This window comes from Anopheles maculipalpis, chromosome 2RL (assembly GCF_943734695.1).
Source record: "Anopheles maculipalpis chromosome 2RL, idAnoMacuDA_375_x, whole genome shotgun sequence".
Classification (NCBI taxonomy): domain Eukaryota; kingdom Metazoa; phylum Arthropoda; class Insecta; order Diptera; family Culicidae; genus Anopheles; species Anopheles maculipalpis.
Genome location: NC_064871.1, coordinates 43,809,742 through 43,837,422, shown reverse-complemented (window position 1 = coordinate 43,837,422; position 27,681 = coordinate 43,809,742). Strand labels below are relative to the sequence as shown.

Here is a 27,681-nt window from a genome sequence, read left to right as displayed (position 1 = left end):
TACTGCTAGTTTTCCACTGGGACGAACTTAAAAGTGAAGCTGTGTTCAATAAAATAGCAGTGCCTTTGATTTTGTTTATTTATTTATTTATAATTAATTATGACGGTCCAGTGCCGTATTGTTCACACCGCTTGTGTTGAAAAAAAAAAAAACAATTATATTGATAAGGCATTTCCTCCTTATTCTTTTGCCTTATCCCGGGCATACTCGGTTGGGCCTTTGATTTTGATTGGAGTTTTTTTTTTTATTTGTAATAGTTCAACCAAGAGGAGAAGCTTCGAAATTAGTCATATATCATCTGCTTTCAATATTTTCATTACCACGAGAGTCTAAATTTTAAGAAAGCACTCTAGAAAGATATGAAAAATTTTAAAATATTTTTGCAACAGTAACGCATTAAAATAATAAACTTTGAGAAACCCTTGAAGCATACGAATGGACTATGCTATCTTATTGAACACAGTTGTAGTATTCTGCTTGTATAGGTGGAGCATAAAAATAATCAAGATTAAACTGGTTACACTTAACTTGAATAATTATAAAGTAAAAAATTCTTAATTCTGTTATGGCAAACAAAAGAGGTTGCTTTCAGATCAAGACCATTCCTAATTGTGCTGTAAACTTTTTACTGTTAGTTGAAAAAAAGTGTATCAAACTTTATTAATCTACAAAATAAGGACTCTGGAACGGTTACATAGTGTTGACCGTTATGCTGCTGGAATAGTGGAAAAGCATCCATTAATTGAGCGTCGTTTGTAGTTTCGCTGTAGTTTAGCGCATTTATTTTGCAAAACTGCTGAGTACCCTGTTTACCAGCAAATTTGAGTTGTATCCTTTCTTCCCTTATGTCGCCTAAATCTTTCTTAAATGGCACATCATAGTTGTGTTAAATTTTCAACTTGCTGATAATTTCTCATCCCTTCTCTTCGTCAAAGTACAGCGTATAAAGGAAGCGCTTCTAGCAAAACTTAACAACAAACACAGGAATTGTACAGCCGAACTGAAACAGTATCAGTTTAGCACCGTCACAAAACATAGTCACGTCAAGTAAGATTTGCAAATGGATGCTTCGGTAGACGTTCCTCCCGGCAACCTGCACTAACTACATCGTAGCCGCTTACCTTGCCGCCACAGCACTATCAACATTTGTCCACACCGAGCCCAAGCCCTGGCCCCGTACTGTCTAGCGCGGTGTAGTTGGTCGTCAGCAGGGGCATCTTGGCGGTGTAGATCTGGGACGTCGCGTACCCACCGTTCGACGAGGACGAACAGGAGGTGGTCTGCGAGGTGCTGAGCATGCTGTCGTAGCTGTTCGGCGTAAAGTCTCGCAGTGGCAGTCTTGTATAGATGTTGGGGGAGGTGCGCGTCGGAAGCGTGGTCACTGCGGCTCCCGGAGCACCACCGCAGGACGTTAGCAGCAGGCTGGTCCCCGTTGGGGCACTCGTGGTTGTGGTGGTGGTCCCCTGGGGACCGGTCGTCGTAGAGAACAGCAGTGAACCAAGCGGCTGGCCAGGGCTTGGTTTACCGTAGCTTCGTATCGGCGAGCTGTATATCGCGTAGCCCGGATTGGTCGTGAGCGATAGTTCGCCGAACTGAAACGGGAAAGCCACGGATTCTTTAATTTAATTCTCAACTTTATCGAAGCGAGTAGAACTTAATTTCGCCTTCTCCAACGCGGAGATGGGTAACGAAAGTTTAACACGATTTAGCATATCTCTTACCTTTTTGAAGCCGTTCCCACTGGGTGACATTAAGTGATGATGGGTCGGTGAGTAAGCACCGACAGACGCCGTTGTTGTGTGGCCAGCAAACTGGAGTCCGTCCGCGTTAAGCGCTAACCGTTCGAACTGCTTTTCGTCGTCGTCTTCACTGTTTTCGTGCGGTATCACGTCCGGGTTCTTGTCGTCGATGCTCGAGTGACTGCCGATATTGCGACTGAGCGGTTCGGCGCTACCTTTATCCTGCTCGGTGTTTGCTGTTTGGTGATGCTTCTTCTAAGTACGATAAAGATAGACAAAACAAAAAAAAAAATGTAACGCCAGCCATAAATCTAGTCTTCTAATACATGTTTCCTTGTGAGCAAATGTGACCCCACCAGATAAAAACTAGTGTAATGGCGGTGGTTCAAGAGTTTTCTAGAGTTGAAGAAAAAAGATTCTTGAATACGTCTCGCAAGTTGAACTCTTCAAAAGCACCAAAGTTCCCTAAGTGTGTTTCTTGTCCTTTCTTCTTCTTGCGTTTTTTTTGTGTCGTTCCCCTGTGAGATATTCCATGGGGTTGTTTTTTTTTCTCATTCAAAAGCCCACATGACAAGCACCATGCAGGTTTGTGTGAACGTTCAAGACTGCAACATTCTGAGCGTCCAAACAAAGTGGATGTGGTCTTACTTACCTTCGTTTTGAATTTTACAAAAACGATGATGCAAAGAGCGACCAGGCAGAGTGTTACGGCAGCCCCGACGAGGGCTCCCAGCAGGGGCGTTAGCTGCACGAGCACGGCCTTCGATGGAGCTGGAACGAGCAGAAAGCAGGGAACAGGCAAGAACTTAGTACATACAGTCCATGAAAAAGATGTAAAAATAGAGCATAATTTATGAAACAAAAAGAAAGTCCCTCAGCGCCGCAATTGGAAAGCGCCCGGTAATGGTGTCGGTTTTCCAAAGACTTCTCATTTTCTTACAACTTACTGCCTGTTTCTGTTGCTATGTTAGCTTGAATACATGGAATCGCACACACACACACACAGACGGTTGGTCGTTATTGAAAATGGGCCACCGGCAACCTATAGCGCACACTTATGTTCGTTTTGATCTCCTTCCCGTTGTGCATCGTCGAGCAACGCCATCTTGGGTGGGGAGTCAAGAAGCGTGTGTTGTGCTGACGAAGATGGTGACAGTGGTAATGGTGGATGTAGAAAATGGTTGCAAAATTTGTTTGCCTCTTAGCTGATAGCTGGTTTGAATCCTGCCGACTGGTTTTACACAAGGGACAATGGCTGATTAGGACAGGATTGGGTAATAGGGCGCAGCTATTTCGCTAAACAACTGCAGCTTGATCGGACTGCTAATAGGGATCGGGAGTTTTCTTACAGTGAATATTTTGCCTTCGTGAGCCAACTTGTATTTATCGCGGCTCTCACTGATGAGTGCCCGCATCCCGTGAGATGCCGTTAGGTTCGGACTTATGACGTGATCGCCAAAGGATCACTCTCTCTCTCTTCGGCGCGCCTCAAAGTAGGATAGTAATAAAAGATTTTAATGTGTTAACTTTTAATGTGTGGAGGGCGGCCCGGTGGTCTAGGCGACAGCGGCGACTGTCTTCATACGACAGGACCGGGGTTCAAATCCCATCCAGACCGTCCCCCCGTAGTGAGAACTGATTAACCAACTACGTGGTATCGGCAAGTCTAGAAAGCCATTTCGATGGCCGGCATGACCTTTAGAGGCCGTGAAGCCAAGAAGAAGAAAAATGAGTTAATTTATTCGCATGCATTCGTCCACCTCTTTTGTCACATGACAGCAGACCTTAACAATTATGATCTATTATATATTTGTCTTAATTTGTTTCACATGTTTGTAAAGTGTAGGATATTACGTTTAAGATATATTTATTAGTTTTTCTTGGTTTACAGTTAGTTTTTTTATGGTCAAAATGTTAAATATTCTTTCCTACCACTTGCTGCTTTTTTTTGGTAATTTTATTTTTTTAAAATTTATAGGTTTTATTTTTATTTATTTTTTGATAAGTCATATCAGTATTATCCTGATATTTTTGCCAGAATTTTTTTCTAATTAAATAATGTAACATTTTTCCAGTTAAACCACTGTCTTACAATGTTCGCTTACATCTTTGAGTAGAGCACAAAAATGACTACAATAAACGGAATGCATTGTAAACCATGCTACCTGTGTTTTATAACTGGTTTTAAGGTTTGAAATATTTTCTCTGCATTTATGTTCCCTTTTTTACAAACCATAAAACATCAAATGTTTATATTCAACATAACAGTACTGCATAATGTTACTCTTACCTGTTCTCAGCAGCGGTGCCGGCAGTGTTTGTGCCTTCACTCGGTAGCTTGTCGGAGCCGTACCCTGTAGGTTGTAGGGCGTAATCTAGAAAGAGCGAAACAGCAAAACATATAAAAATGGCAAATAAAAACAGAAAACATTTTAATGAAAATGCACCAACAAAAGGGCAAATAATTGACAGCGAGAAATGGAAACGAATGTCCTCGTCACACGGTGACATTCTACCGGTGACATCTTCCGGTGATGGCAAATTACACCTCTGATCTGGGTTTGCAAAGTTGAAACATTCCGCACGCTCTTACCTTGATGATGAACTTTGTGTCACTTGGCAGCTTCTTCAGCAACATCTCTGGGCTCTGGTAACTGACGCTTTGCAGCAGCTTGCGCTTCGACTCCTCGAACACCTGAACGAGTGGGATCCGCCAGTGTCCAATGGGAGCATGCAAAAAAAAAAAAAAGAAAAACACCAACACAGAGAGAAAAAAATTAAACAACACGTTAACCATCATCATGGACGAGCATCGTCTACCAGTTGCAATGACAGTGAAATTATCTTTACTATTATTTCTATCCCAATGCACTCACGCGCGCCGCCCAGAACCATACGATTCACCGGGGCAGTAGGAAAAAATAAACAGCAGTGAACCAATGTAGCGGAATGTTTTGCAACAATGTTGGCTGAATCTGCATCGCTGCGTGATGCAATTTCTGTCATCTAGTGGCAACGTTTAGCCACCGGGATTCGTGATGAAAGAACCGGCTGTACAGATGCTGTTAGGGTTTTTGCCGTCGTTCGATTTGATGCACCTTAGGATAGTGCTAAACATTGTACTATTTGCGCGCGGAAGGAAAATCCTTTTCCTTGATTTCCCTCCCATGGGAATCGCAAGCAAAGCTTTGTTTCCCGTAGGATTGTTATTTCCGTTTTATGTTCAGTGCTTCTTACCCTAGGGGTTTTGTTCCCTTTATGCTGGTCCACCTCTTACCGGACACGCTATGATTTCCCTTTATGCTTTTGGGACGGGACGGGAGTCGAGTGTTTGTGTCTGTTTTTTTTTTTTTTTTGCTCCGTCCTGGATAGACATCTGACGGACGGTCTTCACTAACCGCTGTATCCAAAAATTTAATTTTCCCTGTTCTTTAACCTTGGTAAAAAAGGAAGCAACAAAAAAAAAAGAACACCGACCTGCAGCTCGACCTGTCCCTCGGGTACCGTTGTTCCGGGTGCGTCTTTACGCTCCCCGTTTTGGCGTAACGATGCAACTTTTTAATAAGCGCGAACACAAAGCGTGGCATCCGGGCGGTCGGTCGGAGCTTTCGCACCTTCGCACCATTGCCCACTGAGTGCTGAGACACTGGAAAGGATTACTGAATCCTACGGAGCTCCGGAAAAACTCTTCTCAACGGCGAATGAGCAGTCGGATAATGGTGTGGCGTGATGATTATGCATCTTTTTGCACGGTGGAAAGGTTTTCCTCGTTTCGGCACGATGTTTGCCCCGTTTCGTGCATTTTAAGCATGGCGTTGGGTTGGCGTTTTTTGTTTGGTGCAGTCGTTTGGTACGAGAAAACATAGTCCAGAAGGATGAAGGATGATGTTACTGCGTGGAAGTAACACACACAAGTCATACCTTTGCCATTTAGCTAAGGTTGCAAGTTTGACTTGTAGTTCTCTGTTTTTTTTCCTTTGCCGGGGATTACATTTTGCAGGGCGTTTGTAATTGGACTAGCTATTTATTTTGTTCGTTCAAGCACCAAGGCACTCCTCTAGCTAGATGGATAAAAGGATGATGCATCGTTTATGGTGCACTGTTGCGAGAATAATTGCACGGGTCCATCTGACACAGGTCTAGCTGACTAGTCGTAATTTTTGAGAGCTTTTGTTTTTTATTTTTGTAATAGAGCTTGTTGATGGCAACGATCGTAAAACATTTACTGAGGTCTAGGTATGTGCTGGTGCTCCATTAAGTTAAGAGCTAGATAACTTCGATAAACAATTTCTAGACAAAATTTGACACATTTATTTGCTCAAAATTATGAAGCATTTTGTGTAACAGTTGCGTTTTTCGTACCAATCGATCACTTTCCCCGACATCGAAATGAAAGCTTCCAATAACATCCTTAACGGTCGTCCATTAATAATGGATTCATTTTCATATCAATCCAGAATGTCCAACTTCAGCGGAAATCATTAAACATGTAAAAGCTTTTCAAAAACCCCCACTCGGTTTGCCCACTTGCAAACAGATTGCTGCCTTCTTGTTTCTCATCACGTGTCCTAATTCTTCAATAATCTCCAGTCTTTTTTTAAAGTGGCCGATCAAAAATGGCGAACACAAAGGACAGATCTAGGTCGAATGATCTGTCACGTTTTGACTTCCCGTCACGTTGATGTTTGAGCAAAAATGAAAGCGTTGTGCGATTTCAGATAAAGCACATCCATCATCCATCACGACGCAAACCGTGTGAAAGAACTGGCGAAGAGGTTTCACACCAGCTAGAGAGAAAATAATGCCAAACTGACCGTTTTTGGTCCGTTGCAAATGGGTTTGGAAGTTACAATGCGTTTTATAAACAAACGCTTGATTTAAAACTTGTTCCGTAAATTATTGTGAATTTGTTTTATTAAACTATATTAATTTAAATCAATACAGTTGTATGGCTGAATTATTTAAAAGAGAATAGTGAGTCATCTGAAGCTTTGAAAACGCTGCAGTACTTACGTCGATGTGAAACTGTTGCGGTATTCCACCGTCCTTGCCGGCCACGCAGGATATGTGGACCGTGTATGCGGTCACATTCGAAACGGTGCAGCTCTTGATGGGGTCGGGTACATCTGCAGAGAAGCCGTACAACACATACACACACAAAACTTGTTAGGATGTGCTAGAACTAGGCGTGACAAGAGTTAATTCGCTATGGATTGATTTTCCCCAGCACTGGGCAGAGGCAAACCATGGTGCAGCGTCACTATTATTACTCACCGGCAACGAGTATGTGATAAGCGCAGTGACCACTCTGGCCGTAGGAATTTGTCGCCGTGCAGGTGATCGTACCGAAGCTGTTGAACGTATCGACCCGGTACATGTACAGCTGACCGTCAACCAACGGGACCTCGTCTTTCGTCGAGTGAAGCAGGTGATGATGATGTTGCTGCTGTTGCTGCTGCTGTCGTACGGAGTGCTCTAACCGTTCCAGCTTCTTCCGCACCATCTCCTCGATGCTTGGGCCCATGTGATTCGTCTCGAGGTCAATCTCGGCCAGGGCTAGGTTGGCGGCTTCCGACTCGATGTTCGTGTACGGCGGCAGTTCAAGCATGCTTTCGAGCGAGTTGTTAAACTGCCACCGGAACAAGAGATTTGGCTGTTGAGTTGCGAAACGGACGATAGGGAAGGAAATAATTGCATTGCTAAAACAACATCCAGCGCTATTGTGAATCGCGCGTTAAGCGATACATTACCATCGGGTTAGCGTCAATATCGCACGTTATGTTGACCGTTTGTTTTACCGCGGCACGGATTATTTGCGCTTCCGATTTGCACACCGGTGGATCTGAAATGGACAATGTGTTGAGACTTTAGACGGGCCGGCAAAAATTTAACGACACGTCAATGTTTTAAATTAAGCTCTTCTTTGTACGATTTACGAGTTCACGAATCAGGAAGCTTATGAATCATAATGCTTATGATTGGCAAATAAGGATTTCAAAGGAGTTTCAATAAATATTTTATATATAATTAATTACGATGGTACAACACCGAATTTTGTCTGATTTTAATAAATGTTCTTTAAAGAATATTTCTTTTACATGCTTCAGAACGATAGTATTTAACAAAGATGTCAAGAAAGGGTAATGGAATCCAGTAAAATTGTCCCTAAATGATTAATTATTTGTAGATTAGTTGTAAGCAATATGACTGGCTATTGCATCAGATTAAAACAAATATTATAACAAGTTTTAAGTATTCAAAATTTAAAAAATACTCAATACTCACTGTACCACAATAAAAAAGCACTTTAACTAGATAAAAGAAAAATCAATTCAATAATCCCTGGGCACTTTTAAAAGTGAACTAATCCTCATCTATACTGGGCTTGTGTCAGAGGCTGTTACTAGTCGTCTACATAGCATAAACAATAGCAAATCACCACCTGGTAAAGCTGAAAATTGTCACTATGTTTAGTTTCCTGATTGTGCCGTATTGTTCTACAATTTCATTTTACATATTCTGAAGCAACCTTACACCGCACCAGGACAATGTCGAAGCTGTGGCAGCTTGGTGTGATGATATTGGAAATGTAAATTACAATTATCTCAACACTTGCTAGCCATACGTGTAACACAGTCAGGTGTGATAAACATCGCTGACACCGCCATAATGACATGCATTGCAAATACCCAAAAAACTATTCATTGGCTATTCGATAGCACGAATTCCGAGGACAGTTAAAACTAGAACGAAAGTGCAATCGAGCGTGACAGATTTTGTTGGTTTAAAATAGCCGTGAAATGTTCGTTCAAACATTCGGTCAAACGGAAAACGATTCAATGCTCCACTGAGAGTGTGCGGCTTCCTAAAACTGGTGAGCTGATCAGTTGATACCGACAGGAAGCACGAAAATGGGTCAATTTAACAGTATTATTAACGGTTCGTGACAGAGTCAGCAAAATTGTTACACGTATTTCCTGATTATTGGGGAGGTATTTATCCAGTTAAATGCTCAATTGCTGAAATGTGTATTTCTGCATAGCAATTGATCCTGTGCTAGGTGTTTTTTTTCAACAGAAGATGTGCTGAACAGTAACCATATATCTGTGGTTGGAATGCAATCGAATTTCTGGAAGGTTTAGCGACAGAATAGGGATGAAAATAATTATTTTTAGTTAGCCAATTTCAATGGCTCAGATGAGTCGAAGAGAAAAAAAATAATTAGTTGTAATGCTGCACTGCAAACACTCTGTTCATGTTTATTTAGCTGCCAATTTCCAAATAATATCGTATAACGCAACTCTTCGAGCTATATTGTTTTCTTTCCTTTGTGCATTATTTTAAAAGCTTTTTCTCCATTGGATAAATAATGGGCTTTATTTTCCCATTCTTTACCAAGAGAATACACATTTTTCACGTATGCACGTCGCCGTAAATTTTCCCGGGGTAAATTATAAAAGCATAGATTTATGTATTGCCTGTAGGCAGATTATTTATGAACGAACAAGAAAGCCCATCCGCTTCAGAGTTTCCAAAAAATCATGTATCGGGTCGAGAATAGACGCGATACGAAACACAATCGAGCATTAATTTCCGTTGTTCATTAATACCTTCAGTGGCAAGCAAAAACAAAAAGAAGCATCCCAAAAAAAAAAAAGCTATCTCCGATAAAATGTGTTCTCTGCTGACAATGAATCAATGATGGGTTGTCATGTTTTCGTAGCGGTGCTACAAAAAAAAAACACACACACACCCTGCAACATTGCACTTTTTCCGTATGCAGATGCATCCGTGCGCATGAAGATGTTGCAAATAAAGCCGGACATGGAATATTTGGTCCGGTGTTGCCATTGGAACTGTTCGTTTCGCATTAAAACATATTGCGTTGTGGAAGACAAAAAATCCATTGAAGCAAATTAAGCAATCTTTGGTGGTAAAACGCAAAAAAAACGTAAAACAGTGTGATATCTGATGGAACAGCGTATTACGATTGCAGTGAAAAATAATTAATTACATTTGATATCCAAATAAAGCTGATTACTGTTGACGGTGCCTTCGCTGTTCGATGCACGGCACATGTATTCGCCATGGGTTGACTTCGTGATGCTCTGCAGGACGAGCGTCTGATTGGAAACGATGATACCGCGGGCAGACTGAAGAAGCTTGTTCTGTAGGTAAACAAAATGGAAAAAAAAATATGAAAATGATGGCAATATCTGGTTATGAGTAATTCATATTTTATATGAATGTAACAATATGTTTTAAGCTTTGTATTTATTGTCTTACATTGACTTTCATCGTTCGAAATTTAGTCGTTACATATTAATGAATGAAGCCACAAATGAAGACAGTAAAGTATATTTTATTGGGATTCATGTAGAATTTCTGATAATCCTTTTATTACAATTAAACTATATAAATTATTCGCCCAATCTTTTGTGAGTGCAATTATTCACAAATTTAATAATAATTTAAACTGCTTACAAAAAAATAAAAGCAAAGGCACGTTGCCGTATTGTCAAGTAGAATCATTTAATATTGCCATTTTTGAACCATGTCGGTGACATTTCAGGCGAGCAGTACTTACATTGTGAAACCATTCGATTTTCTTCACCGGTGGGTTGGCCTTGATGTCGCACTCGAGGTACACATCCGAACCCTCCATCAGGTTCTGGGAGTTTAGCGGAGCACCGAGCGCTAACGATATCACCGGAACGTCTGTAAATTCGAAGCAATAGAGCGAGAAAGTGGAAGTGTTAGAAAGAGCCAGACAAACGGTTCTTTATGAAGTGTCCGTGTGTAGCAAAGATGATCATTTGTCCGGGAGCTTTCTGACTTCTGGAAGGAACCGAGCACGGATGGCAGTGGACGCCAAATTGATGCAGGTGAATTTGACTAATTTACGCTTAGCACACTCCCAACGCCAGGCGAGATGACGCTGCAAATGTCATCCAGTGTACAAGAACGCGCACGGTATACTTACGTTTAACGTTCAGCACGTGGGTATCCTTGAGCTGTACCGTTTTCCCGTCGTCTTCGCTGTAGCTAATTGAGCATGTAATTGATTTTTCATTATCCTCCGGACCGGGCACGAACACCAGCTCCGATACGGAGACATTTCCGTCGTTGGACGTCTGGAGCGGGTGAAGAGGAGAGAAGAAATACGGGTTAATGGAGCGCACTCTACGGCACGGTATCATGGTAATCTAAACGTCGACGCGCTTGAAACAGCCGGGCCAAGATGATCTCAGTTCACGCGACCAAGGACACAGCGAAACTGGAAAACAAGTTTTTCACCTAGAACACAAACTTTCGGTCGGTGTTGGTGGGTATGTATGTTTAATCGATCTCTTCGTTTCTCGAAAGTCGGTTGGAGGAATAGGAGTGTGTGTTGTTCGAAGAGAAAATATAGCTACAGTAATTAATTTAAATTTTCCTGGAAAAGCTATGAAGCTAGATGTATATGCTTTATGGAAACTTTCTGGAATATTATAGCAACTGAGCAAGTGAGAAGTGTCGAATGAGTGGATTTTGCATCGCAACCGAACTGAGACTATTTGAAACCCAAGAGAAGTATTTCAAGAATTACTTCGCTTCGTTTGCACGTACAAAAGACCATTGTTTCTTATGTAGGGCAAAGCTTGCCCGCAGCATACAACACACAAAAGTACCAATGCCAGGAAGGACCGTTGGTTCCGAGAACGTACCGTTTGTGATGAGCCACGGATGACGGATGATCCTTTCGTCCAGACAACGCTCAGCGCCGGTCGGCTGCCGGCCGTGATGCAGGATACTTGCGTCTTGACGCCTGCCGTCAACGTTTCCCGTAGGCCCTGCATCCGCACGTACAGGGGCGGCACTGGAAAGAAAGATGGGACCCGAACGAAAGAAAGTACCGAATTAGAATGAAAGGTGAATGGCAACTCGCCCTGCTTGCGTTTGCCCGTCCGATGGGGTTGCGTAGGAAAATGAACGTTGTTTTGTAACTAATTGGATCGAAACTGACAGTGATTGAAGTGATGTTTTTTTTTTTTTTGGTGCTTTACGGCGTGGTTTTGCTACTGTTTGTTGGACGCACGGAACGAACAGCGTGTCTGAGGCGTTTGGTCGTTTTTCAAAGGCTTTATCCGGATGTTGGAAGATGCGAGAAAGTGGAGTGAAAGATAGGACTCTGCACACATTCTGGGAAATTCCCTTCAATGAGCTCGATCGATTAGATCTCTCGGAACGCTGGGATTGGTTTGACAGAGTGGGTAGATCGATAATTTTTGGTAGCATATAACAGATGGATGTTAAAATCAAAACAGAACAGGGCGAAAGAAAACATGAACCAGAACCAACAGAGGTTCAATTTATCAAGCTCCTTAATGAGGGTCACGATTTTTGGGGATCGATTTTGCGATGTTGCTGAAGAAAACGATGAAAAATGATGCCGCAGTTAATTATGCTTCATTGCCGGGCAAGTGATTCAAATCGGGTTTGATTAACATTCATTGCGAAAGTGTGTTTTGATAGTGAGAAACGTAATCGATGTTGGAAAAATTCGATGTTGCACGTTCTTATGCTGCTTTGTCTTTACAATCGTTAGAAAGAACACCATTTTACACCAAAATACCTCATTTACGTAAACAGCATCAGTTTACTGTACAAAAACAGGTTAACAATTCAAGTGGTTAAATGAGCAATAAAATGGAATGAAGAACACATATAAATACAACACCACTTCCCCAAATGAATTGCCCAAGAAAGATCATGAAAGACCCATAACGACACTGGCGTAAAATTCTCTACAGTGACAGAGTGACATTTTTAAAGCACTAAAATTCAGCGCAATTAATTAAGCTCGTTTGATTACGCTTACATTTAATTCTGCCCACGTCGAATCATTGACTGGCTGACTGGTGCGATGTAAAGACAAAAGGTATCAATCTGTCCGTTTCTCCATCTCCTCGTTAGGCTCAAGTTAAGTGCTGATATTGCCTCTTAAAAGGTTTAGCATTTTAATAGATAAATGAATTTGATTGCACATAACACCTACTCCCCCGGGGAGAATCGGAGCCGCGTATTGCTTGCGGGCGTGAAACATCTTTTTGAAGCTAATAAATATTTCATTAGTTTAACTTCTTCTGTTTGCCGAGTTTACCGGTACGAACAGCGTCAACACATCGTTTCGCCGGGGTGACTGTGTGGGACAAGAAAATCCATCTGCGTAACATCCAATGCCGGAAAAGCAGATTGCTAGGTAGAATCGGTACGCAAATTTGAACATCGATCCCTTATGAATCGCTACCATTTGCAGGAAAATGGAAACGTAAGCTATACACGCAGCCAACAAAAAAGGGCTTGTGCTAAATTGGGGTGGGCAATCGAAATAGATCAGCACCGTAGGTCCGGCTGAGGTCGGTTGGAGTCGAGATCTTAAGATGATAGTGAAGAGTGGTGAACGGTTGTGTCACTTTCTGGTAGGTTGTTTGTATGTTTGGGTTACGAATGTTTACGTTACTCTGCAAACTAGGTAACTGGCAGTGGCAGTTTGCAGCAGGCACCACACATCCACATCCAATGTTCGAGCATGAGACAAGCAAGTGGTTGCTCTTTGAAGGTTTTGACTCTAGATTAGAGCACGGGTGAGTTATGACATCCGAATCGCCATTTTCCCCTCACACCACACCTTTTCCTGTTTTGCTCCTGCAAGTTATTGCCGGAGATCACGTTGCCATAATCGAAAACTGTAGAAAGGGCACGTTTCTGGGGTTTGGTTGCCGTTGGGTGTGAAGACGGCAATCATAAATTCTTCTATCGTCAAGCCATAAAACCGCATCTAGGCTTGCTCTCTCGTGCCGCAGAGAATGCACGATTCAATTATGATGCGCCGCTTCGTGTTGCATGTATCAGAGTACATGCCGCAGGGTACAGTTTTATCACTACCAGCAGCTCGGTTCTCGGCGATCCACAACCATTAATATGGGGCGGAAAAGAGTTGGTACGAGGTAGAGCAGAGTTACCCATAAAAACCGCATTCATCCGGCACCGCTATCGTATCGCGCGGGTGCATTTTATCGAAATCCCAGTGTCACTAGGGGGTTTAAAATCGTGGATCCTCACAACGGGCGAACGGCCTGTACGGATATCGTAAAATGACATCATTATCCCAACGAACGATGGCACGAAACGTCACTCTGCTTGAAATGTGTTTCACTTTCTTCACCACAACACAGAATGAACGTTCGCTGTGTCGTGATGCAAGTTAGAGGAAGTGGAAATAGGAGATGTTCCGCAGTTGGGGTTGCAACCCGCATACCATCGTCGGGTTAGGTGAAGTTCTAGTTTTAGAAAATATTTCAGAAATTCGATTGTTTGTTTTGCTGTGCACGCGATCCACGCGACGCAAGCACGCAGATGAAAGGGTTGATTTTGTTTGTAGTATCACAGAGCATTCGGGATGTTGACAAATCGGTATTTGAATTGGGTGAAACTGTGACAATTTGGATTGTTTCATTTGATCGGTCAAAAGATACTTAGAACTTTGACATTTTCAGATCGATCTTATAGAAGTTTGATAACTCTAAACATCCAGGAAACGTGTTATTATGTTTAAAGAACTTTCTAAGGAATCCATCTAAGGAATCGTCCAAATGCTTCCAAATTCTCGACCCTTGTGAATGAACTTCCATTTCAATCGCCATATGTACAGACCACTTGACGATAGTTAACAGCTCATAAAACATTGTGAACAGTCCTTGGAAGCATTTTCTGTTTGCAGGACAAGCAGCCAGGAGCAGCAAAAATACCAAAGGAATCGTAGATGCACTTGAAACGGAATAGGAAAATCACATTTTCATTCCATTCCCACTTGACGCTGGCACACACAGATACAGCAATCAAGGAAAGCAAAACAACAATAGGCAAAAAAAAAACCGTACACCATTATCGTGTTCTCAGCTTCCAACCTTTGCGTTGCTCTGCTCGTAGCCATCCTGCGTGACGCATTTGACGAGCTGGAAAAGCTTAACAGCACGACCTTTGATGCAAGGATGTGGTGCAAGCTGTACGCCTCCGGTGGATGCAGTTCGCTTTTCTTATCCTGTTGTGCGTTGGCTCTGCTTGCACTGTTCGATAGCAGTTTTTTGTACACATTCGTATAGCACTCTTTGCAACCCATTCATAGTATCCCAATATCAAACAACGCGTTCTAACACATCCGTTAGATCCGGGTGAAACCGTACCATCGTGTGACGTGATATGTTTGCAATTTGCGCCGAATCAGTTGAACGGAGAAAACAGACGGTTTGGATTTTTACGCTTTATTTTTTTTTTTTTTGGGGGTTTCCACTCCTCTACCAATGCTGAGAATCATTTCAGATGCATCGTCGTTTCAAGCCTTATGCGTCTCAATTTCCACTGTAAAGGAACGTGCAAGTGATGGTTCGCGATAGTGTAAGGGGTCAGCAGCTATCGCTTTGCTGCTATCGTGTCAAAACAGCGGGAAGGAAACGAAACAGCGCACCTCAAAACGTCGATCGTGTTGATTTCACCTAATCCGGATGTTCGGAATGCCGCTTGGAATCACTTTTTCTTTTTTTTTGTTCTCTCGTTGCCTGCGAGATTGATTCGTTTCGTGCACGTTTCGCTGACCGGATGTGTATGAGTCTTGTGTACTGGTTGGTGCAAGATCTTGTTGATTTGCAGTGAAATTCGTAAAACAAAAAAAAACAAAAGAAATAGTCGGAAATCTATTTAACGATGGCTTGTGCTGCGAATCATGTTTGGACACGAGCAACTTCGGAGATTCATTTCGCATCCAGTAAAACGAGGGTAATTTTTGGTGCACGAATGTCATGGATTCAAGACGCGTAACCTGCTCGTATTTGTGATTAATTGGTAGGTTAGTCGGACACACTGAATCGTTAGACGTGTTTAAGAATGCTTGGTATGGGGGATCGGTACAGCAGTTCATCTATGGCTTTTTAATAGCTATCTTTTTTGTTTTTGACGCAAATAAGTATAAATCCCTGCGTGCAAAGACGTAACAAAAATTCTAAATTTGATATGAAATTAAATATGAATAAATTTTATCTTAGTTTGCGGTTAACAGTACCTACAGTCTCAACCAAAAGTTTGCGGCAAATGATGATCGACAGACTTCCAGAGTCCAAAGTGACTATGGAGTCACCACGTGTTGGCGATTGATCTGGAAAAACGTCTCGAAACGATCTGGAAAATCTGGAAAGACCAGCTACAGACTTTCATCCGACCAACGCTAGTGCACAACAAGGTGCCATACGGACTGCTGCTCGACAGGATGAATCGGGCTCCTTCAGCCTGCTCATTCTGCTCCCAGCCAGAGACTCTGGAGCACAAGTTTGCTCTGTGCGCTAGGGTATCTAGTGCTTGGAGCATTGTGATGCAGGCTATGGAAACCACAACCAGTAGTTTACGTATACACTACTAGAACTTTCTTTACCATTATCTTTCGTTTCAAATTTTAATTAGGTTGGCTGCTATATATGTATATTTCTGGCCTAGTTATTATTATTATCGTTTATTGATCATCCGCCGTTTGCGGGTTAACGAAGCCGGAGGATTACAGTTTTACAAGACTCATAAATTAAAACATATGTCATGTACAGATAATTAGTTCGTAGTAAGACGGATGCGTAACAGATTTTTAAACGTGGAAAAAGGCATATTAAAGTCAAACATGTGCGAATGCGTTTTGAATGGGAGTATCATGGATTTTAGGGGAGCATTATCTCCATACTCCGTGCGCGAGCGCGTAACAAGTAACATTAGGTAATGTCTGGCGGATAGTCTGGGGACATTAAATCTAAGTTCTCCTAATAAATAGGGATCGTCGATAGTTCCTAAAAGAAGTAATTTTATGAATGTGGCTTGATGCAAATACCGTCGATGTTCCAGAGACTCGAGGCCTAACAGTTGACAACGTTCAGTGTATGATGGGAGAGATGAGCTATCAGCCCATCCTAGCTTACGAATCGCGAAACGTGTGAACTTTCTTTGGACAGCTTCAAATCCGTTTATCCATTCGTAATGATGAAAATGCAAATATTTATCATCAATCAGTGTTTTATTATTTTTCAAAGTATTCTCCAGCACGATTAATAAACTGTTGCATGCGATCAAACCAATTGTCGAAGCACTATTTCCACTTTGATTGAGATACCTCCAAAACTTGGTTTTTGTAAGCTTCAACAGGGGACTTCTGGGGACAAAAATCGTTGACCACCATTTTTTTTTCTTGATTTGCGCGAATGAATAGAAGTTATTGGATGCCGAGTCAGGGCTATAGTGTGGATGACGCATCAATTCGACGTTTTGGCCGGCCAAATAAGCAATGGGTTGAGTCAATATGTGAGAGCTCGCATCGCGCATGGTGAAGAAAGATCCGTCTTCTGTTGTTCGTTTTCCAAATTTATCAGAAGACTTTTGGCAAACAAATTGTGGTGTACCATTTAGAATTGATCGTCCTACGTTCTTCAAGCGGAACTGTCGCCACTGGACCAGTTTTGCTGAAGAAACTGACGACCATTTGCTTCGAAGTGCTTCTTCCACGGATAACTTTCGTTGGATTTGGCTCGAGGTTGAAGACCTAAGCGGTCGATTGTTGTTTTTTTTTCGGGCTCATACGCATAGATCTATGATTCCTGTGACGATCTTTTAAACATCTTTTGAAGCAACATGATCGTATTTTTTCAAAATGTTCATGGAACAATCGACACAAGCCCAATGTTTGAGCGATTGTCAACATGCGCGGGATCCAACGACAACAATTTTTTTTACGGCCAGGTGTTTGTGCAAAATTATGTTTAAGCTGGTGGAAGATATGCCCGAAGATGCCTCTATCTCACGGATTGTCACATGACGATCTTGTACAATTAGATCTCGAAAGACATCAATATTCTCAGGCACAACGCCTGTTTTGGGTCGACGATTAAATTCATTTCACCAGTTACAACAGTGATATAGGATAGTGCTTCATGTCCATACAAAAATTTGAGTTCACCAAAGCAGTCGTGTCTTGATAGTCCACGTCGAAAGTTGTGAAAAATGATCGCACAAAAATGTTCATGGGTCAATTCCATTTTTTTTGGCGAAGCTGATTTGTTCAAGTCGATGTAAACATCACATATGATGGTCGTAAGTCAAAACGTTGTGGGTGTGATTATGCTCCAAAATGTTAAACTTTCGAATAAAAGTGGCTTAGGCCAGAAATATATGTAGCAGCCCACGTAGGCTCATTTTTAACAACAACAAAAATGCACAAGAATTTTTTGCTACCTCTAAAAAAATAAAAAATACGCACGCCGTATCACAATTGTTATAATCTATCTATGATCGTAAATCGTGGATAATATATCTTTGAATTTTCTTGATCATCTTCCTCTTGGCTTAACGACCTCTAAGGTCACGCCGACCATCGAATGGCTTACTATACTTCCCGATACCACTTAGTTGGATACCTCACTACGGGGGTACGGTCCGGATGAGATTAAAATCCCGGTCCTGCCGTTTCAAGACCGACGCCAACACCACCGGGTCACCGTTTTTCCTGATCACATGCTGCAGAAAAACTACGGGCTTCATACAAAAAAATAGATTACTAATGAACAAAATATTTAAAGAATGTCAAGATGTATTAATCGACTTAAAAACATCAAACCAGAAAAAATAACATAAAACGGAACCAACACTGTCAATGTCATTTAAAGGATGTGTATCATTTCTACATATTCAATCCGATAATAACTTCAATTATAATCAATGATGCTTTGCATTGACCGTACCGACATCTATGCTCCGTGAATGATTATTGGAAAATGTATTAATTTTAATTAACACATTCTAAGCACCCTTTCCTAGCACACCAACAGGAGGGCAGTTAGATTGCCCTCAGCAATAGCATCGCGCTTCTATTAAAACTTGCTCTACATGGAAGAATGGTGTTTCTTTTTCGTTTTCTTTTTGCTTAGTAAAGCTTTTTGCCAATGGAGAAATGGAAAACTTTCTCATCGTGTCTCTGGAGCGTTTGGTCACAGAGAAAAAACGGTAGAGAGAGAGAGAGAGAGAGAGAGAGAGAGAGAGAGATAGAAAGAGAGAGGCGCACAACAATTGCAAACAATCGGATATTTTTTGGCGGGAAGTGGAACCGGGTGTTCGGGTGGAAAATGTAGTTTAATAATTCGGAGTTAGTTTCGATGGTGTTGCGAACTGGAAAATGCCTTCCTTGCTTGCAAACGTTCTAATACGAGCGCTAATGATTGGAAAAGTTTGCCAACTGCAGACCGGTAGGGAAGTGCCAGCAACCGGACAACCCGAGAGCACTGATTCGCTGCCGCGTAACGCTCGCAGTTATTTCACATTTTACGTCATATACTTACGCTTCATGTCCAACTTGACGGCACTGGAAAGTGGTGGCACGACGTGACCGTTGCTTGTTTGGCACGTATAAACCTGCGAATGGAAAGAGAGCGAAAGAGAATGATAGGAGGGAGTTACGATAAACATTTGTTCATAATTAAAACTTTGCCGTTTTCGGAACACGTCCCCACCAACCGTGCAATTCTCGTTTTTTATCCCCGAGCAAAGGCGATGAGACGCTTCAGCGCTACTGGGAATGGTGGGTTTTTCCCCCAATGACCCCCAAAAGGGGCCATGTTTGGCGTAAAAAGATTCACATTATAGAATGCTGTACTGGTATGCTTAGTCCGTCCCTTGATTACCGATTTGGTTTGGTGTGTAATTAAACAGCGATCGCCCAACCACACTCTTGAGACGATGGAGGCGCCTGGTAACGCGTTCGCTTTTGCGATAAACAACAAACTTAAAATCTGTAATGACGGTTACGGGTGAACGAACGTCCGACACCGGAGCATTGGGTGAGTTTACTCAGTCGAAATCAACTGGAACACAAAACTTGATTGATTAGTGTCCGGCGAAAGTTCAAATCGCGTACCGTGCTTCATGATCGAGCTGGTGATTATTGATCGTTGCGAAGCGCTTTTCGCCAAAAGTTCCGTTTCCTGCTGACTCAGCCAATTATTTTTTCAGTGAAAATAAAGCCGAAGGAATCGAAAATGAAGCATGAAAGTTGTGCCAAAAATTGGAACTTCTTTGATAAGGTCGAGTGAAGGATTTGATTTAACCATTGGACGGTTCAGTAATGCAAAATTGTAAAAATGACAACAACAAAAGCAATTGTTTTGCTAACTTTTTTGATTGAACTCAATTTTGATTATTTGTCTTTTCTGAAACTTGTTATGATCAGTGAGCGTCACGTTTTACCAACACAAAACGGTGATTAATGTCCGATTGTTTGTTGCTTCCTACCTACCGCCAATTTTCCCATCGTTTCCTTAACCTTCCGGTTAGACAATACCTACGATGCATCGATAACACCAGCTGCATTTTATTCAACGATTCAATCGCAAGGATTAAGCCAAATCTTTCAATTCCATCGCTACCTTTACCGCCCGGCAAACAATGGCACACGGTGGAATGATTTATCGTTCCTTCCGGTGGTGTGGTTCCGTGTCCACAATCCAACGCCGGAATCCCCGATCGATCAGGTAGACCAGTGTTTGTGTATGCGAAGTCAGTGAGTTGGAATTTTATACTTTCCTCTTGTTTTTCGTTTTTTTTTTCGGGGAGCACCTTCTACTCTGCCATTGTTTTTCGATGCATGATAATGACAACAATGGCATTCAGGAGGACAGGATGGACAGGATTTTAGTGTCAGCATATCCGGATTTTGTGGCTCTCCAAACTACCGTTCGGAAATTCATTCTCTTTTGTCTGTGTGGTTGTATGTGTATGTGTGTGTGTGTGGGAATAGGTTTTGTTTTGTTTATAGTACTGATTGAGATTTGATGATAGCTTTTTGGTCTCTCTTTTCGACACACACTACATTCATCGATCGCCATTGGACCATTATAATCAAAATGCTTACCAACCAAAAACATCATTATGCTCGTCATCATTATCATCATCATCGTTCTGATTGTTATTATTAGTGTTACGAGGTTCATAAATCGGTTTCCTGCCCGCACCTTCCGCCACAGTGCTGTTCCAGTATATAACACGATATCCGGACACGAGGGAAGAATTTCGTGCATAATATGCAAAGGAAAAACTGAAACACAAACATACATACACAGACAGTGCGCAGTAAGCGTAAAATAAACACGATAAAGTCCCACCACCTCCTTAAGACGGTCTTCAAGACTTCCGGCAACACTATTGGGTAAAGTTCCCGGAACACGACTTCCTGGAAACAAGTCAACGAGCAAAAAAGAAACCACACCATCATTTCAAATGTGGGCACACTTGAAAAAACCCACGTCGTTAAAGGATACTCGTCCGTCTCGAAAACCGAAAAAATGCGGTTACGCTTGATTTAACCGATGCTCGATAGGTGTGCGTGTGTGTGGTTCTGTCCTCTTCGTTTTATGTTTTACATCATTCTGACGGAAGCTAATCAATCAACCATACTTAACCGAAAAAACGAAGGAGCATAGTTTACGTCACGGAGGTCAAATTTAGATTTCCCAGGACTGGTTTGCCGTAACATGCGGAAGCACTTAAACCAGTGCTTCATGATCAAACCAATCCAACTTCGATGCGAACGACTGTTAAAAACCCAACAGGGCGAACAGTTCTGTTGTTGAGCTTATTCATGGAAGAGACCTAAAAAAATGCACCACAGCCTTTGTCCGCAATGCCACAAACGGCTTAACATCTCTTCAGATTGGCTTTAATTGAAGCCACTACGGCTGCAACGAACTCTGGCAGCAACAGCTCGAACAGAAATTCGATAGTATCGAAGCCCTAGAACAATACGCCTCCAGGAAGCTGGAGGAGGCGTGGAATGGATAGCTCTCCCTGGATAATAATTGTATCCACACGGGACACGAGACGTGAACTTTAGCACAAGTAGCGTTAGCGGCAGGTGCGGCTATTACACCTCTCACCGTTATTATGTCGACAAAGTTGTTCGTTGTGTTGTGTCATTTAAACTGCCAAAGACTACAAATAGAACGCCCGGAACCATTACGCTCCCATGGACTGTTGCTCGTAATCCAATTGTAAAGGTCATTGGGTAAAGCCAGGACATCGATACTTGTACTGTTTGTGTTCTGGGGAAGTTTGAAGCCATAGGGAGGAGGAAGCAAATGGTGAATGCGGTCCGTCGAGTCAAAGGTTACTACTTGTCCATTGTCGCGACGGAATTAAGAAAATAAATTCGAGCATTGTGACGAGTCTTTAAGGTGTCTGAATTGAAGAGGATTCAAAGAAAAATTGGTCGATACAGGGAGAGGTTTTCATTCTAACTTTATCCATCACACATCGTATTATAAGCCACTTTTAGTTCACTGAAAGTTTTGTATCGGTGAGTTCTCTTTATCCTCTTATGGACTTTATTTCATCCTATTTTTATGTGAATAATTTTAGATATTTTTTTTCATTTCATATAGGTGGAAACTCGTCAAGCGCAGCAAAAGGGGCGCAAGAAACATTTTGCAAATTGATACAATTCACTTAGTGACATCCTCACCTAACTTGGCTCTCGGGTGTAGCGTAAAATATGATCAATCATTCTTGGACATGGTGAAGGACGAACCCCTCTGCAACCGAACCGATGTCGTTTGTCTGTCTTCGGTGTGTATGTGTCTTTGTGTGTGTGTGTTTTTTTAAAGTCACCGAACCTAAGAGGGTTTTCTCAGGCTCGGAGATACCTAGCAGCCACAAAAAGTACAAGACGAAAACCCAAAAAACCCTACGAGCACGATATAGCACCAGATCGTATTAGCATAATGCGGGAATAAAACCTATCCGCCCCAGAATGGTTCACAGAGCAAAAACAAGCGCACTTTCTGTTGTGTGGGTGTACACACCTCGCCCACAGTTGACGCAACTTACCGTGTGTAGATCGTGGCGTGAAAGCTTCTCCAGGTAGAGGACGTTCTTAACCGTACCGTCCGGCAGCACGAGGTACGAATCGTCCAGCAGAGCATGCTCCCGCCACCAGGTTACCTTCGGTGCCGGTTGGCCACCGCTCGAGATGCAGGTCAGATTAATGTCCGCATTCTCCCGGTACGGGCCGACCACGTTGTTCAGTACGGCCGCCCCCAGCTCGTCTAGGATGGTAAGCTTCGTCGGTGGTACTGTGGTTGAGGGAGATGGGAAGTAGTAAGCGTGGCGCGTTAGAATGGAAATTGACACAAGCTGCACAATGCTTCGGTGTCGGGGAATCGGAGCAAAGAAGATAACCTGCCGATAGCACGCCGTAACGCAACCTAGCCCCTGAATGTATGCTATGCGTGTCGGATGATGGTGACAAGATCTGTTTTTCTTTTACCATTCTTTTAAGCGCATATCAAAAGTAAAAGAAAATACAATTTCCGGCCCGTCCGTTGGTGTCGGTGATGATGGCATCAAGCCAGCGTACGGACCACTTACCGAGCACATCCAGATCGATCCGGCAGTTTTTCGTGGGCGATTTGTGGAAATCCACTCGGCATCTGCAGCGGGGTCGGTTGTGTGTTTGTTTTACCAATGACCGGCGAATGGAAGAGAAGAGAAAATACAATTTAGTGAGCAGGCAAGAAACAATTTTAAGATGTTGTCCTTTAACTAAAGTTGCGTTTAACTTTGACGAGTGTATTTAAATGTTTAAGTGTGTTTTGAAAAGATAAATTTAAATGTAAATAGTTTTTTTTTTTTGTTGTTTCCAAATTTAAGTTCGCATATTAAATTGCGAAACACAAAATCCATCAAAGCTTTGTCATGGATCGTTTCTTAAAATCCTTTTTTCAGAGCGTGTATCCCTTTTTTCCCTTCCTATAATTCAACAGGGATTAGTGTCTGTTGTATGGTCCCGGGGAGGATTTAAAAGAAAGCAACACAAAATCATCCGTTCCGCTAACTCCCATTTAGCTTGGCGATACTTTCAATATGTTCCGTTTTTACGAGGACGTAATCTGGGCCGAATGATCTTTTGCGTTTCTGTTTTATGTGTACGCGTTTTTTTACTTCGAATATTTGTAATTGATTTAAAATTTATATCACTTTCTGTTTTGTTTTTGTGCACCAAATTCTCCCATTTCGGTGCTCCTCATTGCAAACATTAACAGTAGAACGTTTTGATTTTTTGTCCCATTTCCCAGTCAATCCAGCCCCGGCTCTTCGCATTACTTTTGCAATGTGATGTAATGTGTTTCTTGTGGCAAAAAGAAAGCAAAAAAAAAAAAACAGCCCAAAAAATCCAAACACAACGTGGACGTGGTTGTGCCCGTTCCGAAGGGCAAATAAAAAGGAAAAGCATCTATCCGTTTTCGAGCGAACAGCTTTCCCGGTCTGCGAGGGATATACCCTTTTAGGATGTTAGCCTCTTTTAAAATGAGAACCCTTCGCTTGACCGAAAGGCACTGGGTCTTTGGGATCGCTTTTTCGAACGGCCCAACGAAATGCATTCCCGAATTCCCCTTCCCGTTGGCCAGCTCGCTTCTTGCTCTGGTTGGCTTGTTAGGATCAATTTAAGAGCGCTTCCTTTCGATTTCGATGCCTCGAGGTTTGATGTTTTTTTTGTTGTTTGGTTTGGTTTTTTAAGGACTATTAAACCGAATACAAGACGAGGACAGTAAAAAAGTCCTCCATTTGCCAAACGAAAAGACAAAGTTCCAGACAGCCATCCTTTCACATCTTTCTTCTTGTAGCTTACTGTTTTTGCATTTTATTGTGAAACTTTAGTCACTTTTTTTGTGTGCTGTTGTTTTGTTTCTCTATACATATTATCAAATACATTCGATTCGCAATTCTGTTTCAGCTGTTTTCATTTTTCCTCCCCAAAGAAGTACACACCCCCATCGGCCATTCAGTCACCGTTCAGGGATGACGATAAGGCTTGTGTAGCACGACGCTTCGAAATGTCAACCTGTTTCGATTCCTCTATTTTTTCCTAACTTCACAATTTTGAATCATACGCCGGTTCCGTCGGTTGTTGTCACAAACTTTCGATTTGATTCGTAGCCTTTCGCAAAGGAAATTGGATTTGACTATTTGCATCCGGGAATTGGGGTTTTCGGTAGGGTTGTCAAAAACGAGTTAGAGGAAATGTCGCACAAGGACACTCTCGTCGTAGTGGTGGATCGGTCGAAAGCGAATGTCAATCCAGTGCTCAGGCTAGCAGTTGGAGAAAAGTTGCTAAAGCTGTAGACCACCAACGAGAGAAGAAAAAAACGTGAAATTCAACTCCGAAAAACATACACTTGACAACAACAAGTGTGTTGCTGGAAGATTTGTTGGATAGCCTTTGGGTTAGGGATTCACCGTTTTTGCCGGGTTCGAACTAGAAACTCAAAAGCAGACAATGAAATGTAGAAAGCATACAGACATGCACAACACACAAACTGACCTGATAAGTGGTCAAAGTGGTTGTTGAAAGGATCCGTTCCAGATGGTTAGGGTAGTTCACAGTACAACCAGATCGGGTAAAGCAAATGATAGGGTACTTTATGATAAAAAATATTACGAGCAGGGCTAATATATGACAAAGTAGGGGTAGAAGATTGTATATTTGAAAAAACATATTTGGTCACTATTTTTTGGGGAAATTATTGCCCATGAGGGAAGTTTGCAAACGGTAAATGGAAGTAGTAAATCGTTAAATTAAGAAACAGATTTTTTTGAAGGAAATGATGTACAATTCTTCTCAAAGCAATGATCATGAACCTCAAAGCGGCATTTGACCGTTTTTTACCTCACGGCATTCTCCTTAGAAAATTGAAAAAAACTTGAACTCTCGGACGACATTCATTCGTGGCTTTATTCTTATCTATCAATTCGTGTATATCAAGTCAAACTTGACAATACTTTTTCATCATGCTTTATGTCTCACTCTGGCGTACTGCAAGGAAGTGTGTTAAGTCCATGTCTTTTTATTTAATTTATTAACGATTTACGCGAGGTCCTACCTCAAGATTTGTTTCTTTGTTATGCTCAAGATGTTAAATTGTTCTCCCGTATATTCTCTTACTTTGACTGTTTACAACTTTTACATGTAGTGTCTGTCAAACAACTTACTCCTATCTGTCCCGAAATGCACAGGGGTTAGTTTCAGTAGATCCCGCGATCCGAAATTTCACGATTACAAAGTAGTTGATTTGGCATTGATCCTTGTCCAACTTGTAAAGGATCTGGGTGTTTGGTTGGATTGCAAACTTTCATTCACTGATCACTTGAATATAATCATACCAAAAGCGAACAAGTGTGTAGGTTTGTTCCGGCGCCTAGCTTCCGAATTCTCTGATCCGGCTTACTTAAAAGTAAAGTGCTTTTAACGGTGTGTTCAACGTTCAACGGTGTGTTCAAGTGTTCAACGGTTAGGTCGATCCTAGAATATGCGTCTATCATTTGAACCCCAACGACTGCTTCGGAACTGGAAACTTAGGTCTGGAAACTCTTGAGACATGCCGATCTCGTGTCTAAGTCTCTTTCATTGCTTCCCTACTCCTTAATAATTGTGATGATTCTCTCATCTTTGTAGAAAATCGCCGTACGGTGCCCGTGATCCGTTCTTGCGTGCCATTCCTTGCTTCAACAATAATTATGCTCTGTTCGATTTTCGCCTTTCCTTTACATATTTCCGTTCACGTCTCCGTTTTCCAGCTTATTCATAAATGTTTCCAATCCGTATCTACCCCCAACCCCTACGATTAGTTTTAAGAACTTACAATATTGTTCAACCATTGGTGGACAATTCTTAATAAACAAAACATTACAACAATACAACAATAACAGAATGAAGTCTTAAAACTCACATGGCACGATTTGCATAAACGGGGGAATCATATTAATCTGGAGATACATTAACGCAGAGAAACGCAGTTTCCAATGATCTGCAACGAGCAATTTGTGTGAGCATAATGTTACTGAAATACTCAACCCAACATTACGTTCCGTACATTGTACACCACTGCTAGCGCTAGCACTTCAACTGACACGCCAATCATGTTGCCTTAACAATGAACAGAGCGTACTGTGCTTAACAAGACTGCTAAAGTGCTCGTGTCATGCGTTTACCAGCATAAACAAAATTGTCGGAAAAAGTTTACAACCATCTTCTGACAGGTAATGTACAAGATCGTACACACATTTCTACACAGAATTGTTCCTCGGTTCCTGGTTGGGGTAGACAACAAGCTTACGGGCAAGAATCAAGGGAAAATAAATATCGAAAGCATTATCACATCACACCCTGCATACTGTAGGGCTGCACCCAGACATGGTGATGAGATTTTTGCTACCTATCCGCATATTGGATTTTGGTGAAAATTTCAATATTTCACGTCGTAAAATCATCATTGCCGTGTAGTGCGGATAGCATAACATTCGGGCGTGAATGCGTAAACTCGTAAAATCTTATGAAATGCCACCATTTTTGTAGCCTTCTTGTGGAGGTTCCCAAAGATAGGTGTGTAAAAATTCTTTCCCAAAATAATCATGACACACCATACGTACGTACACCTTCCGATAGGGGTTAAAGTGGAAGCATCCACCTACTACATTATGTTTGCAGTTCCCTTCCCCTTTAGAACTTGCAGCAAACCGTTAGTACCGGCATAGTTTAGTGTTATGGCACATCAAGGTTTCCTAAGGCAGGCTGGTGCGATGAGAGAAAAGCAGCAAACTCTTCAATGAAGAGCCAAAAAGCTTGGAAATGGCATTGAAATGGCAAATGAATGCTCGAGGCAAGAGGTTTAGTTTTTTTTCATTCTCACTCACCTCCCTCGCCCAAGTCACACTGGTAATCGAAAAGGAAGCAGATCAAGAGGTCAAGATGGTTTTCGTTCGATTGCAATGTTCCAGAACTTAGTGGGTTGGTTGATTGGAAGGGAGTTGCTTAACCGGGGTCCGGGTCAAATAT

At 42.0% G+C, this 27,681-nt stretch overlaps 1 protein-coding gene across 1 annotated transcript in view; it reads right to left on the bottom strand.

Annotated features, from left to right (window-relative positions):
- Window positions 1-1,119: 1,119 nt before the first annotated feature.
- The window catches only part of LOC126556921 (nephrin-like), a 75,696-nt gene continuing 49,134 nt past the window's right edge, over window positions 1,120-27,681 (bottom strand). Inside the window, exons 4-18 of the mRNA XM_050212480.1 lie at window positions 23,217-23,278; window positions 22,677-22,921; window positions 19,139-19,211; window positions 11,447-11,598; window positions 10,723-10,873; window positions 10,327-10,457; window positions 9,754-9,907; window positions 7,490-7,581; window positions 7,014-7,392; window positions 6,753-6,865; window positions 4,333-4,434; window positions 4,030-4,114; window positions 2,392-2,510; window positions 1,722-1,994; window positions 1,120-1,592 (exon numbers count right to left, since the gene is read on the bottom strand). Coding sequence (XP_050068437.1) covers window positions 1,140-1,592; window positions 1,722-1,994; window positions 2,392-2,510; window positions 4,030-4,114; window positions 4,333-4,434; window positions 6,753-6,865; window positions 7,014-7,392; window positions 7,490-7,581; window positions 9,754-9,907; window positions 10,327-10,457; window positions 10,723-10,873; window positions 11,447-11,598; window positions 19,139-19,211; window positions 22,677-22,921; window positions 23,217-23,278 — 2,584 coding nt within the window. The 3' untranslated portion in view covers window positions 1,120-1,139. The remainder of the gene's footprint in view (window positions 1,593-1,721; window positions 1,995-2,391; window positions 2,511-4,029; window positions 4,115-4,332; window positions 4,435-6,752; window positions 6,866-7,013; window positions 7,393-7,489; window positions 7,582-9,753; window positions 9,908-10,326; window positions 10,458-10,722; window positions 10,874-11,446; window positions 11,599-19,138; window positions 19,212-22,676; window positions 22,922-23,216; window positions 23,279-27,681) is intronic.